Source organism: Crocodylus porosus, unplaced genomic scaffold (genome assembly GCF_001723895.1).
Source record: "Crocodylus porosus isolate Cpor-Errol unplaced genomic scaffold, CroPor_comp1, whole genome shotgun sequence".
Classification (NCBI taxonomy): Eukaryota; Metazoa; Chordata; order Crocodylia; family Crocodylidae; genus Crocodylus; species Crocodylus porosus.
In genome coordinates this window covers 40,435,607-40,450,403 of record NW_017728886.1, presented here as the reverse complement: position 1 = coordinate 40,450,403, position 14,797 = coordinate 40,435,607, and the positions used below count along the sequence as shown (strand labels likewise).

Sequence of the window (14,797 nt, the reverse complement as noted above, 5' to 3'; positions counted from 1 at the left end):
AGGGTTGCTCAGTGGGCCAGCAGTGACAGTAGTCTCCCCGCCCCCTGGCGGACTTAGTTTAAAGCCCGGTGGAGCAGGTCAGCCAGTCTAGCTGAAAAGAGCCTCCTCCCCAGGGGAGAGAGGTGGAAGCCGCCTCTTCGTAGCAGCTCACTGCCTCTCAATTTGAAATAAATCAGTTAACTCTGTTACTACATGCATCCAGGTTTATTTGAAACCAGTTTCAGCCATTTTGAAAGAGGTTTATGTGGACTGAACTCCTGTTGTATTACAGATTTGAACTGCTTTCCGATCACTTACACTGGTTTGTGTGTAATTTCTATCCCCGCCCCACATGATTATTTATAAAGACTCTTCATACTTTTACTAGACAAGAAGAAGAAATCCACATACTAATTAATGACCAGGACACAAAACTTGACAATGGTAATTTGCAACCTTTCATTCATGGTGTTTGATCATACCAAGTCAAATCCCAGTTCTGTCACTGCCTCTTGGTTTATGCATGTATAAACTCTTTGGAGCCCTACTGTAGTAACGAGACTTGGATTTAGTTAAAAAAAATCATGTAAAACAGGCTTAATATGTATAAATAACCTAAATTATGCCTGTATGTTAAGAAAAAGACAGAAAAAAACTCAAAAAACAGGTCTTGAAATATATGTGAAAGATGAACATCTTATTCTAGTCTGATATAGATAGCGACTTGGTTGCAACCAAATCAGTGGTTGTAATTAACTAATTCATAACCATAAACGGAGGAGGCATTTTTTTGTACCAATTCTACTCTTTATGGTCACGTTTAGACAAGTGCAGCTGTGCACTAGTGCCGCAGACATACCCAGGGGTCAAAAAATCCCAGGATATCCAGGGGTCAACACCCCCTCCCCTCCCCAAAAAAAGCAGAGTGGCACTTGTGGGGGCAGCACACGCTGCTCAAAACCAGAGCCTGGCTGGCTGAAGCCATGGTCCAGCTGTCGGCAGGCTCCAAGCAGCAGGATTATTGCTGCTGCTGCTGCCGCCGCTGCCTCAGGAGGCCCCCAGGTAAAGCTGCTGAAGCGAGCCCAGTGCTGACCCCAGCCTTCCCTACCCCACCCAGGGTAACCTGCTGAGCACCAGAGAACACCTGGCATAGGTGATCTCTGGGCACAACTAGCGACACAAGGTGTCTTTCTACTAGCTGTGCTCAGGGAACCAAACATCTATGCTCGTATGGACATGGCCTATGTGTTTTATATGAAAGGGATTTAGTGAGGAGTTATAAAAGAACACTCAGAGGTTGTACTCTAATGTGCACCTGATAATCAGTGGAAAGGATAATGAGAAGAAAGGATGCATTATTTTTATTGTACTTCTGTATAACAGGAAAACATCTTGTATAACAGGAAAACCGATCTTGATAGGATCGGTCTATTTACATTAAATTATGCTCAGTTGTCCTACATATTATTTCTTATCAAGCACTGTCTTTTCCTTCTAAAATACAAGTTTCCAAGAAAGCTAAAATCAAATCAGATTTGAGCCAACTGCAATGGGGCACTAGTCTTTGACTGGAGCTCCTACGTACTACAGTAATACAAATAATGAGAACAAGGACAATGACAAGACATGGTTTAATGTATTTTAGATTGCAAAGTTTAAGTTTTAAAATACATTACCTCCAAACACTGCAGGGCTAAAGGATCAAAGGGAAGGTATATTGTACTGATCCAGTTGCAGAATACCACACACTGTGGCATAAAACCTTTTCACTGCTGGAGATGTTCAAAATGTGAACTAAAAAAAGACTTTAAAAAGTCTTTTGTTGCCTGATCCGTACTTCCTTTCAAGGCTGAATAAGGACTCTGTGTGTAGGAGTTAATTGTATTACTTATCTTGAGAAACAACCTGATTAATTTTGTACTTCAAAGTTATTAACCACCTTACTGTACACAATTCACTGGAGAATGAATTAATTTAATCCTTCTGTTCAAATACAAAGCAAACAAGAATAATCCCTTGTTTTATAATTTTTAGATAGATAACTTCTTAAATTCTTAATGATGCTTACAGTATTTTATGGAAGCCCTCCCCAGAACCATTTTAACTAAGGATGGCCAGATATTTCTATTATGACCTCCTAGTCTTAATTAAGATTTAAAAATTAATTCCAGTTTACAACATGCCATAAAAACATCACTTCAAAAGCCTCCCTTTCTTTCTTTTAAAGTTTGTACAAGATCACTATGACCTCCTGAGACAAACTCAAAAAATTATGTTTAGTTATTTCAGAGGCTGTACTTGATGACTGCAGCTGCAATTTCAAAACTTTTTTCTAAGCTAAAATATGGCAATCAATTCATGCTAGGATGAATAAATTTCAGTATTTTAATAAACAAAGCACACGGGGCAAGGAAATTCAACTGAAGGTACTGAGAAGCCTACAAATGCACATATATGCAGCCCTAGCAGGCAGCATGCAAGTGGGTCAGTTGGACAGCCCTGTTTTATACAAACTGAGAAACTGATGTAAAAAAATCAAAGGACACTACAAAAAAAAAAAAGAAATGTGACAATTTTGAGAGTCATTCGTGAGAACTGGACTGAATTTTAATACTGCAATGTCAAATCCATTGGCCCAGCCATCACAGCAAATAAGACACCATAAGCAGACGCTTGGGTGTGGGGCAGGGAGCAGGGGACTTCCCTGTTGCTGCATGCACCCCCAGGGGAGACATGGGGAATATGTGCCTCCTAGATTTGTGCATGGGGTGGAGGCAGGCTGCTCATTGCAGGCTGGGGCTCTACACCCTTCTGCCTTTGTCCTGGGAGCCATACACTGGCCACGGTTTGCGTTCCCTGCCCACCTGCCATTAGGAAGCACAACATGGTGTTGCATGGCTCCTGTGGCAAAGGCAGCACAGCCCAGAGCCCCAGCCTACAGAGGCCAGCCCTCCTCCACTCCATGCACAAATCTGGGGGGCACATGCTCCCCATGTCTCCCCCAGGAGTGCATGCAGTGGTGGGGAGCCACACCCCCTTCCTGCACCATTGGATGAGCCTCCTGCAGCTCTGTCTCACGATCCATTCTGGTCCTGGGGCCCCATTCACCCCAGCCCCTACCCCACTCCCTCCCTCACCGTGGGGGCCTTGATCTGCCCTCCTTCCCCTCTACAGACTTACCTGCTGGGTGCTGCTCTACCCACTGCTGAGCTGCAGTGCATGCGCGCGCATGTGTGTGTGTGTCCTCCTTCCCCACACCATCCTGCTCCAGTAGCCCAGAACCCATGCCTGGGCTACTATATGGCTCCTCTGCACTGCTACGGCTGCCCTGCTGGGCAGCCTGGAGGCAGCAGTGATGGTGGAAGAGTGGTGTCCTGGCATGGGCTCCAAAACCATGTATACAATTAATGCATTAAAAAAATGAATGCAAGAACCAATTAATGCATTAATTGTATACATTAACAGTGATTAATTGAGAGCCCTGGTAGTTACTGATTGTTTCAGAAAGCATCAATGAGTGGGAAAAACATTCAACATTACCGTGACCAAGATTTATTCCTTCTATTTTCCTTCCTTTTACAGTTCCCATTGCATCACTTCATCTTGCCCCCACTATATCCCTCCCTACAGCAACTCTGACATCTCACCCAACATGCATAGGCTTCTCTTCTACCCCATGGGCCATTTCATTAGAAGTAATATAATTCAGACATTAAAATAGGATTAATATTAAGAGGGGTACCTCTCACAGAGTCATTACTTCTGATTGTATGTAGATTAAGATAGCAACATAGCATTTCTTTCCACTGGGATCACATCTGGAAGACTGTCTCCACAACGAGATCAAGAAATATGCCTTTTTAATGAAAGCTAATATTATTCTGAGCACATCATATTTAAGAATATATCAAGCAGGCTGGACCAGGCTTGTGGGCTGGGTTTTTTTGGCATATTTGCTCCAGAACAGAAGAGTAAACATTTCAAATGGGTTAACACCCTGATTTTTTTAATACCTTTTGTTATTCACTATGGAAGAAAAAATGTTATATGCAAACATATTAATTCAGAAATAAGGAACTCACCAGAAATATTCTTTCAAGTTGGTCTTGAATGTCTTTCATTCCAGGAAAAGCAGCAACTCCTTGAATCATTTCTACAAAGATACAACCCACTCCCCTATAAATAAATAAAAAAAGTATAGAATGTGATAAAGATTTTCTTGAGGTTAAATCATTAATATACAAAACTGTTTTGTCTTCATCACTAATGTCACAGTAACATCCTCAACTGTTTATGGGTGACAGGATGACAACTAAAATGCACGGTTTGATAAAAAATAATCTATGCCTTTAAAATATGTATTCTTTAATTTCACTTTGTTCCCAAAAGTCAAACACTGGGAATATAAACAATGGGGGGTTTTGTATGCTGCATGCTTCCAGTAAGTCAGAAAATATGACCAAATATTTATAGATGCCAGTTAAGCAAGATAATTAGCACACTATGTAGCACACATCGTTATGACGGCTATTGACTAATTAAATAATTTTATTTTAAAGAGAATTATATGTGATAATCAGATTTTTTATATATAACATTACTTTTCAATTATATTTCTTAAAGATTAAATATCTCGATCAGATATTTTCATTAGCCCCTAGAAAATGAAGAAAACACAGCCAACAACATGCAAATCTGTCCCTGGTCACATCCAGCAGATTTTAAAAAGGAGGGATTAAAAATTATGTTCCATATGCCCTTGTTGGTTACTGAAGAAACTGAATTGATTAAACTGCCACTCATCATTTACTCTGGTTAGTGCTTCATTAGGCACAGAGAGGCACGATATATCTTAGTCAAATACTTATAAGCAGTATTTAGTTTTCAAGAAAGGAAAATTTCAGGATTTTGGACAGAAGCCATTTACTCAAGATAAGAAATAAAAAACTAGATTTGGTCTAGAGACAAGAGGATTAGACTTCTATTTTTGCAACCACACAGAACTTTGATTACATTAGTTTATCATTTTAGACCATGTCCAGATAGAGACAGACAAACACTAAAAGCACATTTGTACTGAAATGCAATAAAAGCAAGCAAAAGCAAAATGTTAGCAAAAATTTTATATACTAATCTCACAGACTCTTGGTTACAACCAATGGAACTTGACTCAGGTATAGAATGAAAAATGGATGAAGAATTGCTAACAGAAATTTTAATAAAGAGTAAGATCTCTACTTGGAAGCGTCACAAGGACTTATCTGCCCTAACACTTCATTTTATTAATACACTGAAAGAAGGTGGAAAGGCACAGCAGCTGAACTAATAGATAAAACTAAAGCAGGAGGTATAATTAAATATCACTGAGGAGAGAAACCACAAGATGATTTCTGCCTTGATCTGGAAGTTATGATCACACCAGCCACAATCTAGAAAATCACTTCCATGTACACTGAATTATAAGCATAAGAGTTGTCCAATTGTGCAAGATCAGGCCCGGGAGAAGACACAAATATAAACAAAAAATAAAAATGAGATTCCTCCTGGGGAACTACAAGAAAATAAATCGTGTCAAAAAGAATCTTAAGGAAAAACCAAATGAATTATAGGTAATTTTCTACATGGAAAAGAACTTGTAAGCTGCTGTGTCAGATGAGGACTTGGGGTGATAAGGCTGACACAAAGACCATGGGATTAACAGGAATCTTTTTGTTCAAAAGCTTCAGTTGGCTTTAATCAGGCCCATAGTGAACAGGAAACTGAAAATGAGCACATAATATGATTATTAAGCCAAACAAACAAAAGCAGTGTTTTGTGTTGTAAATACACATAGACATCAAAACTCTACACAGCCTTTTTTGTGTATACTTCTAGGCAACCCTGAACAGAAAAAATGTTAACAGAATTACTTCTAAGCAAATTCTAATAGTAATTTTCAATTGCTGGAAAAATTGGCTTGTAAGGAAAAATTAAATGTACTGAGTAACTCCTAGCTACAACAGTGAATAAGGGGTGGGAAGGACATAACCATATGAACTTATATATGAAATATATGAATAGCAAAGAAGGAAGAATTCATTAAAATTTCATTGGTCTGAAGAACTGCAGACATATCCAAGAGGCGGGTATAACTCAGAGTAATGGGGTAAATGTAAGTGCAAAATTTAGGACACTGGGGGAAATTACTGAAAAGCATGGCCAATTATACTGTAGAAATAAGTCTCCCAAAGCCATGTAAAACCAGACTTGCTGAAATATATCAGACGCCTATACATGAGCAGCGAGGCTGCTCTGACGCGCTGCAATCACTTGATTAATCAAGCCTGTTGGAGTGTGGTAATTACCGCACTAAAGTGGACTCCAGCGTCTCATGTATCAGTGTCCCCGTGCTGAAAAATGGTGGCAGGGGCGCTTTAACTAAAGCTCATTTGACAAGTTTTAGTTAAGGTGCCCCACTGCCATTTTTCAGCATGGGGATGCCGATACATAAGATGCTCTGGCCACTTTAATTAGAGGGGCTCTCAGAGCCACTTTTATTAAAGGTCCCTCCCCTAACTCCTGGACCACATGTATAAACGGCCTTAAAGTCTATTTTTCTGGAAACAATCTCACAGGAAAAAGTAATAGGACAGGATGAGCTAACACATCTTTCTCATCCCTGATCTTCCCTATACTAGATTATTTGGTCATATTTCACATTTCAAGCAGTAACCTTTGCTTCATAGTGTATATGTAAGTGTGTGCATGTGCATTTATGTGTGTATCCTGCTCTCCCACCACCAAATTTCTAGACCCCTGGGGAGCCCCACAGGCTATATGACATGGTGCTGCAGGCTGGATCTGGCCTGCAGGCTGGAGGCCCTATACCCCTGGCCCACACACACACGCACACTATAGCCATTATCATGCAGCTTTCCCTAATATTTTCAGCAAAGTATTTCAGAAAGTATTTGTGCATCAGCAAAGACCATTAGAAATATTTTAATCAACTTGATCTAGATTCTCTGATACCCTTTGGGGAAGATCTGAATTTTGAGAAGTATGCTGGATGGCTGTTTTTTGGATATTCAACTCAGGAATCTCTGATGAGCTAAGTAGGATAACCTTGCAAAGAAAACATAACTGAAGCTTAAGTGACAGCCATTTAATGTTGAAACGGGTGACTTACCCTCGAATGACAACAAGCCTGACTAATCCTATTGATGTATTCATAAGACCATATGAGCCCATACGGTCTAATATAGCTCTACCATTGTCTTGCCTAATTTCCTAGGACTTTAGCTGTCACCTTACTACATTAGATGCAGAATAATACAATGTAAGAGTTCAAGCTTTAACTCAGTGAATTACTCTTAAATTTCAGTTTAGATGGCAAATGAATACCTGATGTGAAGTCGAGGTATCTAAATACATTTCATTTTTCTGCAGAGTACTTGTAAACTGAGAACCCCATTTTGTAAAAACTAACTTTATTTTCTGGCTGTTGCATTTGTTTTTAAGAATTCTGAAGACATACCTGTACACAGCAGTGGACATAATGGTACAATCCATCAGACTGAATTATTAAAGTGTTTGTATTACTTTCTTTCACACAACACTACCTACAAATCTACTAAGATTACCAATTGCTAGTTTATTACTTCTCAAGAGCTTCAAATGAGAATATAGTCTCATTTTTGTTTAATGATTGTTTTTACAATGATTTTTTTTGTTTCATTTAAGTACAGATATTAAAATTTGTAGGAACAGCTAGATACCCTAGTTATAATATATGTTGTATTTTGTACCCTAAACAGACAGGTCTTTCAGAGTTTTTTCTTTTTAGTTAAAAAGAGACTTCATTCATCATGATGTTACTCCACACAACAGACGTTTATGTTTTAAAATTCCGGAAGATCTGACATGAAGCTTTATTTAAGATTGCAGAATATAGCTCCCTGTGAGATATAGGTGATTATTTCAGTACTAATAAGTATTTAACAATAATACTTATAAAACTGACAAAATGAACAATTCAAATTATGGTGGGGAGGGGTTGTTTTTTTGTTTGTTTCTTACTGACGTTATAATAGCAGCAGGTAAAAAATGCTTGGCATTTTCTACATCACCACCAAGAGGCAATATTGGAGTACTGAATGCTTTAACAAATACCAAATGCAAACACTTAAGGAACAATAGCAATACTTCATATATCAAAAAGCAAAAGCACCACCCTCCATGCCCAACATTAGTGGCTTGATAAAGAAAATTTTTATAGATTTCCTTACGGCTACATTATTAAAATAGAAATGATATACATCCAATATTTTTACCCCGAGGAAAGCCACTTTTTTCTAGAGAATGTGCGTATGTTCATTATACCTCTGATAAATTACTGTAAAGGATAAATATGTTTTATTTTGATTATTAAACTTGGAGAAGTGAAATGTTGTTTTTGATTACCACTGACTCTAAGAATCTGGTTATCTGAAAAAATGAACAAACAACTTATCGTATGAACTCAGGTCCCACTGAAATAAATAACAAAAAGATTCTTCATGTCAATGGACTTTCACCTCCATTTTGCACAGGTTTTTCTGTCTCATGGAATTAAGACTGTATGACTGCTACTGATGGGCTCGATAGTTTACAGAAATATGCCGTTTGACTGTATGAATCTAGGGGGGTGTTTGCTAAAGTTGAGTGAATATTTTCCAGCAATAAATGGGGTGTTAAACAATACTGTTTAAATTTCAGAACAACTAAGGAACAGCACAGAACAGTACTGGCCCATGGCACATAGATAGGTACTCTAATCAGTTTAACGCACAAAACTGGACATTTTTTTACTAAAGCGGTGATGTTATATTGATTTAGTTACACCAATCAAAATAACGTGTGGACATTATTCTTACTCCCTGAAATGAATTTAGCTTGTCTCTTTTACAACTTCTGTATGTAGATAAACTCTGAGACTCATGGGATATGAACAAACAAAGATTTGGAGCCATATCAAATGGGGAATGTTTTAAAAGGGGATCTGTTGGATTGGGAGAGTGCAGCAGCTCTTACATTGTAACAGTTTAAGAGATTCTACAGTAGAATTGTCACATATGCAAACCTCCCAGGTTGACAGACCTCTGCTGATAGATCTAGTAAAACTTGCATCCCAAAAAGTAGGAAAATATTCGATTTTTTAAATACCTATTAACAAAAGAGATATTTCCTATACATTATGCCTCTGAATCTGGCCCCAGAAGAATGTTTTAGTTGCAGGTTAATTCAACAGACTAGAGCTGATAACACTTCTTTCATTGATAGTGTCTGTCTTCTCAAGAAGTGTAATTAACAATACTTTGATGGTTACCACAGAATCCTGATCTCTTAGACCAGGTACAGTCATTACACTTTTAACAATACAAATGATCAGAAACCAACATATGCCAATAACAGAAGAGAAGTTTGACACATACATCTGGTTTATACCATAATAGAGGAGAAGTTTGGCATACAGACTGGTTTAAAAATGGCAGAACCCAACCTAAGATTTGCACCCCCTTCAAGGGCAAACGTGCATTCTGTTCTCTACCAATTTAAGCTATGGCACTTAGAGAAGACCACATAACTTAGATCAGTTCTGCCTCAGGCTTTTTGAATGTCTGCACCTAGCCTTAAGGATTACCACTTCTTTGGAGTGGAAGTCATTATGACAAAGCACAAAAGGGCAAGAGAACTAATTTACCCTGCTGCACACTCTCTCTTTCTCTCTCTCTCGGGTCTTCTATACTAGTTCTTTAGACTGTTCTGGGATTACTAGTCCCAGACCCTTTCACTGCAAACTGTTTACAGGGGATGGAAGATAGAGGCCTCTGTAATGTCCCTTGTGTAAACAGACAATTTAGTGCACCTGTGTCCTAGAAAGGATTATTTTTGTATAATAAATACCTTAATTGTTGCCATAGGCCTAGATTAGACATGTATTCATGAAAACAGGAGAAATTATATTAGAAAATGTCAGACAATGGTGAACTGAGTCTATGTTACCAGTAGAACACCAGTATTTTTCATATATGGGAGAAAAAACTTAACCCGAGCACTTTTCCTTAGACTCAGATCAACAGTGAGATCATATCTATCAACCCAGCTGCTACAAAGTTAAATAAATTAATGTAAATGTGAAGCCAGAGATGTAATGTAGATAATGGCGATCTAATAGGCAATTGCATTACATTTGACAGGCTTAGTTAAAAGCAATTTCTTCCACAGCAATAAGCATAGTGTATGTTAATTAATAAAATTAAAAGAAAAGTCTGGACCATCATTTCTTATTTTACCTAAATTGTGACCACAAGAGTTCACAATCTATCAGTCTTCCACCAAACCTTATAAAACAAAGAAATTTATAATAGGCATAGGATATACTAAGAAAACCGCTGTTGTTTGTCAAATAGTTTACAACCAGCTGCATTTTAAAACTAAATATCCCCAGTGACTTCCTGTTTTAAAAACAGATGTAGAAATGCACACACTGTGAGAATCAGAAAGCCACTAATAACCAGTTTAAGTGACCTCATTTATTAAATGTGTTCTTTTTGTAAGAAATGAGCAAAACATAAGTATAACAGGCCTCTTACATTTTTATATTACTGATATATGATTTTTAATGCTGTATAAAACTGTTAGGTATAGGACCTTAAAGATTATTACTCCTGCACTGACTTTCAAAGGAGTATAAAATACAGGGATTAAGAAAAATTATACCACAGGCAAGGAAAAATGGTACTCTTACCTACCAGTAAGCCCTCAATCAAGGAATAAAAGCATATCAAAGGTTATCAAAACTCTTTGATGAAGTCTCAAATTGGATAATACATTCACACAGTGCCACTATATCATATGCTGACAGCAGTAAATCACACTGCATACTGCACTGATTTCCATCACTAGCTGACACCATTAATGTATGTATGTCTTCATTAATATTTTTTATTGCCAGTGGCTATTTAAACAGAAAGCAGTAAAATGTAATACTGTATTTGGATCATTAGGTTTTAGTTACTATCCTAATGCCCTACAATAGCAAATGAAGTGTAAAAATAGCCTGCAGCTACTGCCACCTGCTTCTCTGCCACTGTCCAGTGGTTAATATTTGTACTCTTTTTTGCACAGCTGGTCTGCTGCTCCCCATTCAGTTTCATGGGAATCCCCACTAAATGTCATTTATCATGGCTGAAGTCAATGCTTGTGATGTTTTTTTTCTAAATGGAAAAAACAAATGTGAATTTTATATTAACGTTATTTAAATATTTAGTGAAATCCCTTACCGTTTTTGTAATACAGTCATACACAATGAGCCAGGCACAAAATACCACACAGGATTTAACATAAGGACATAACACCAATACTTGCTCATAAATGCTAATACCCCACACATTTCTTTCTGGATAACTGAATTCTCTTAGCAACTGATATAAGCAAGGATACTCTCTCCATCGATTCTGGGAAATCACTACTTAGCTTTAATTCAATCATTGTTCAGCAATATACTGCTGCTGAAAAGAAACTCTCAGTACAGTCCTTTCATGTGCAATATGAATATGCTGTGAACCATGCTGTGGTCCTGTTAATACTTGGTATCCAGAAATGCTTATTATTTGCCCATTGGATGTATAGCTTTGACGTGTACAATGAGAGCTGCCTTGTTTTTTCATTTAGAACAAAGCTTTCCAGATCTCCTTTGGACCTGTGCTGAAGGTCTTACATCAAGGGACATCAATATTTTGTCTGTTATTGAAGACATTTTTTTTTATGCCCTCCAGCAAGGGTCCTTGCCTTACCTTTGAGGCCCATTTACTGAATATGATTACATTGACCAGAGATGTATGGTTAAGTGCTCCTTGGACTGGTGTCTAGTAGCACCTTCATACATAATAATGGCTACATTGATAGTGACTTCACTGTTAAGCTGGCATGTAGAGGAGTACTAAAAGCATTTTACTACAACCATATATCCTTTAATTTTATTTCCCAGTTTGTTATAATCCATATTTACCTGAACCAAAGACAAGTTTTTTCCCCCAAAAAGCATAGGGAAGAGAAAGCCTCGTCCTGAATTTGAGTACCTGTCTGGGGCAGATGACAGCTCAGCTTCAGCTTTGGCCCCAGGCTCAGGGCTGAAGCCAGAGCTAGGTTGCTACTTGCACTGGGCTGAAAAGGCTCATTTCATAGAATCATAGAAAATTAGCGTTGGAAGGGACCCCCTGAGGTCATCTAGTCCAACTCCCTGCTCAAGGCAGGACCATCCCCAACTATATCATCCGGGCCAAAGCTTTGTCTATCTGTGTCTTAAAAACCTCCAAGGATGCATTTGATAGGGGAGGGGGCATGCAGCCAGAGGGAAGGATGGGGGAAGACTGGAATGAGGAACTTGAACCCCACACTTACCTTCTGCTTCAACTCTGGTTCCTCCAGCCCTGCTCCAGCCTGACAAGGAGCTGTCAGGCAGGGCCAGAGCCACCACTGTTACTGACTGGCCCAGAAGAGCAGAGCTGCAGCACAAGGTAAGGGGAAGGACGGGGAATAGGGTGGGGAAGGCATGGGGTGGGGGAGATGGGCTGCAGTAGGGACCAGGGGGTGGGACAGACGGGCACAGACATGAGGGCAAGGGGCATGGGGCAGGAACGGTGGGGGGGAGGCACAGGCACTGAGGGGCAGGCAGCAGAGGTCGAAGGCACAGTGGGGTTCCAGGTGCAAGGGAAAAAGGGATAGCAGTCTGGCCCCTTACCCTCCACTTCTTTCCCTACCACAGCAATGTGGAGGACAAATTTAAAATGACCCTAAAACTTGCTTATATTTAAAGGTATAAAGCTATAATAAAAGGTATCACCTACAAGAATTCTTGCATTTCTTTCAGTTTCTGTAGCTAAAAGTGTTCACAGATCCGCTCCAAATATGCATGCACACACATCCACACCCACCCATCCACCCACAGACCCCAAGGTTCTCAACTATCTGTAATTTTACAGTCAGTAAAAAAATCAGACAACAATTTTCATCCATAAAGTCTATTAAAAAAATCGAGTTGGCCAGAAAACCTTTAAGCAGTTGGAGCTGATTGAAGATTCCTCGTTGAAACAAGCTGGATGCAATATTAAAGAACACATAGAACACAGCAACACTACCTGGTGTCTAAGTGGGAGTGCAGCACCCTCCAGGGAGTCTATGGTAGATGCAGTTTACTGGAAAAAAGCTCTTCCTCCCTCCCTTCCCTCTGACACTGGCACCTACCTCCTTCCTCTCTTCTCTCCTTCTTCCCTCCCTTCCCCCCCACTACCAGAGTGAAGCAGTGGCCAGCAGTGTAACTAGGTCGCAAGTTCCTGGCCTGACACTCTAAAAGGTTTAGTTCCATTGGCTTAGATGATCCAGCAACCACTTCAGTTTCCCAATGCAGCCAGCCTTGCTTCACCTAGTGCATGCTTCATATCCCTTACAAGGATTAGTTTGCATGTCGACAGTGATGGGGAGTGTCTCTTTAAAGAGGTGAGACCCTATATGATAAGTGGGATGCAGAGCAGGCAGAGAGGGTACATGCCTGTGGAGACACTTGGTTGAACACAGCTTCGTGCAGGTAGGGAAGACTGAGTAGGGATAGGAAGGCAACATGAGGGAAGTGAGGCTAGCATACATGACATGGAGAAATCTCTGTCCATATGATCTGTGGCGTTAATTAGCAGCTATAGGGCTCCACAGAAGCCCTATCCATTTCTTTAACTCTCTGGTACACCAAGTTATTATATAGTACCACTGGCTCACCAAGAGCTCTAACATGGACTTCCTTGAAACATCAGGGATGGTACCACAGGCACCACTGTATTTTGGCTTACAATGTTAGATATTCTAGCATGTATTCTATGCAACCCATGAAATGAAACAATAATACCAGATACTGCCTTCTACTCCTGGGAAGCTGAGACCTGCAAGGAGAACAGCATAGTGCTTGGGGGAAGAAAAAATGATATATCTGGGGGGGGAAAATGTAATATTTGCATATTCCTGTTTTAAAACATCACTTTTCGGCCACAGAAAATTGAGGCTCAGTACTGCCAAGTATTTCAGACATTTTGTTGAAAATATCGCTTCTTCTCACTAGAACGGAACTTAAATGTAAGTCCCCCTTTCGGCTTTAGCTTACGACTCTCTCTAAATTAAAAAAAGCCTATCCATGTACTAAATTTGTTTATGAATAGATTCATCACACAAAAACAACACGTAAGTGGTATTTCTGGTAATTTTTTTACTAAATTGGGACAGTCCTGTGCACTGTTTAAAAACATCATAAAAAGCCACGTGTAGGCTTAAAAAGGTCATATACATAAATCTTAAGACAACCCAGCTAAAAGTCATTTCCTCTGGATAAAGCTAGAGCTTTAATAAATCGGTTGTAAGATTTTCCTCTTCCACTTGCATGCAAGTACCCTGACCTTAAGGTTCTGTGCTTTCCCTGAAATATTTGATGCTGGCACTAACAGCAGAAGCTTGGGTTATGTAGGTACTGGTGAACTTAACAACTAGTTGTAGGACAAAGAACCACAAGGTTGGAACTTGACAAGTAAAACAGGCAATTCAGTTTACTATAAAGTAGTGAACTGAAATTACAAGTAGTATAATATCTCGACCCCGCCCCCCCTTGCTCCAGCCCCAGATAGACAACCCCCACCTCAGCAGATCAGCCAGCCCCTCAATCCTGCAAGCAGCTCCTGGTGCCAGTTTTCCTGGTGTTCACTGGTGCTGGGGGCTGAGGAACTAAGCTGGGGTGGGGGAAGGGACAAGGGGAATCGGG

The 14,797-nt window shown here is 39.5% G+C and overlaps 1 protein-coding gene across 1 annotated transcript in view; it reads right to left on the bottom strand.

Annotated features, from left to right (window-relative positions):
- Positions 1-14,797, bottom strand: part of CDK14 (cyclin dependent kinase 14) — a 506,952-nt gene that overhangs the window by 152,560 nt on the left and 339,595 nt on the right. Inside the window, exon 10 of the mRNA XM_019530589.1 lies at positions 4,062-4,155. Within this exon, the coding sequence (XP_019386134.1) occupies positions 4,062-4,155 (94 nt within the window). The remainder of the gene's footprint in view (positions 1-4,061; positions 4,156-14,797) is intronic.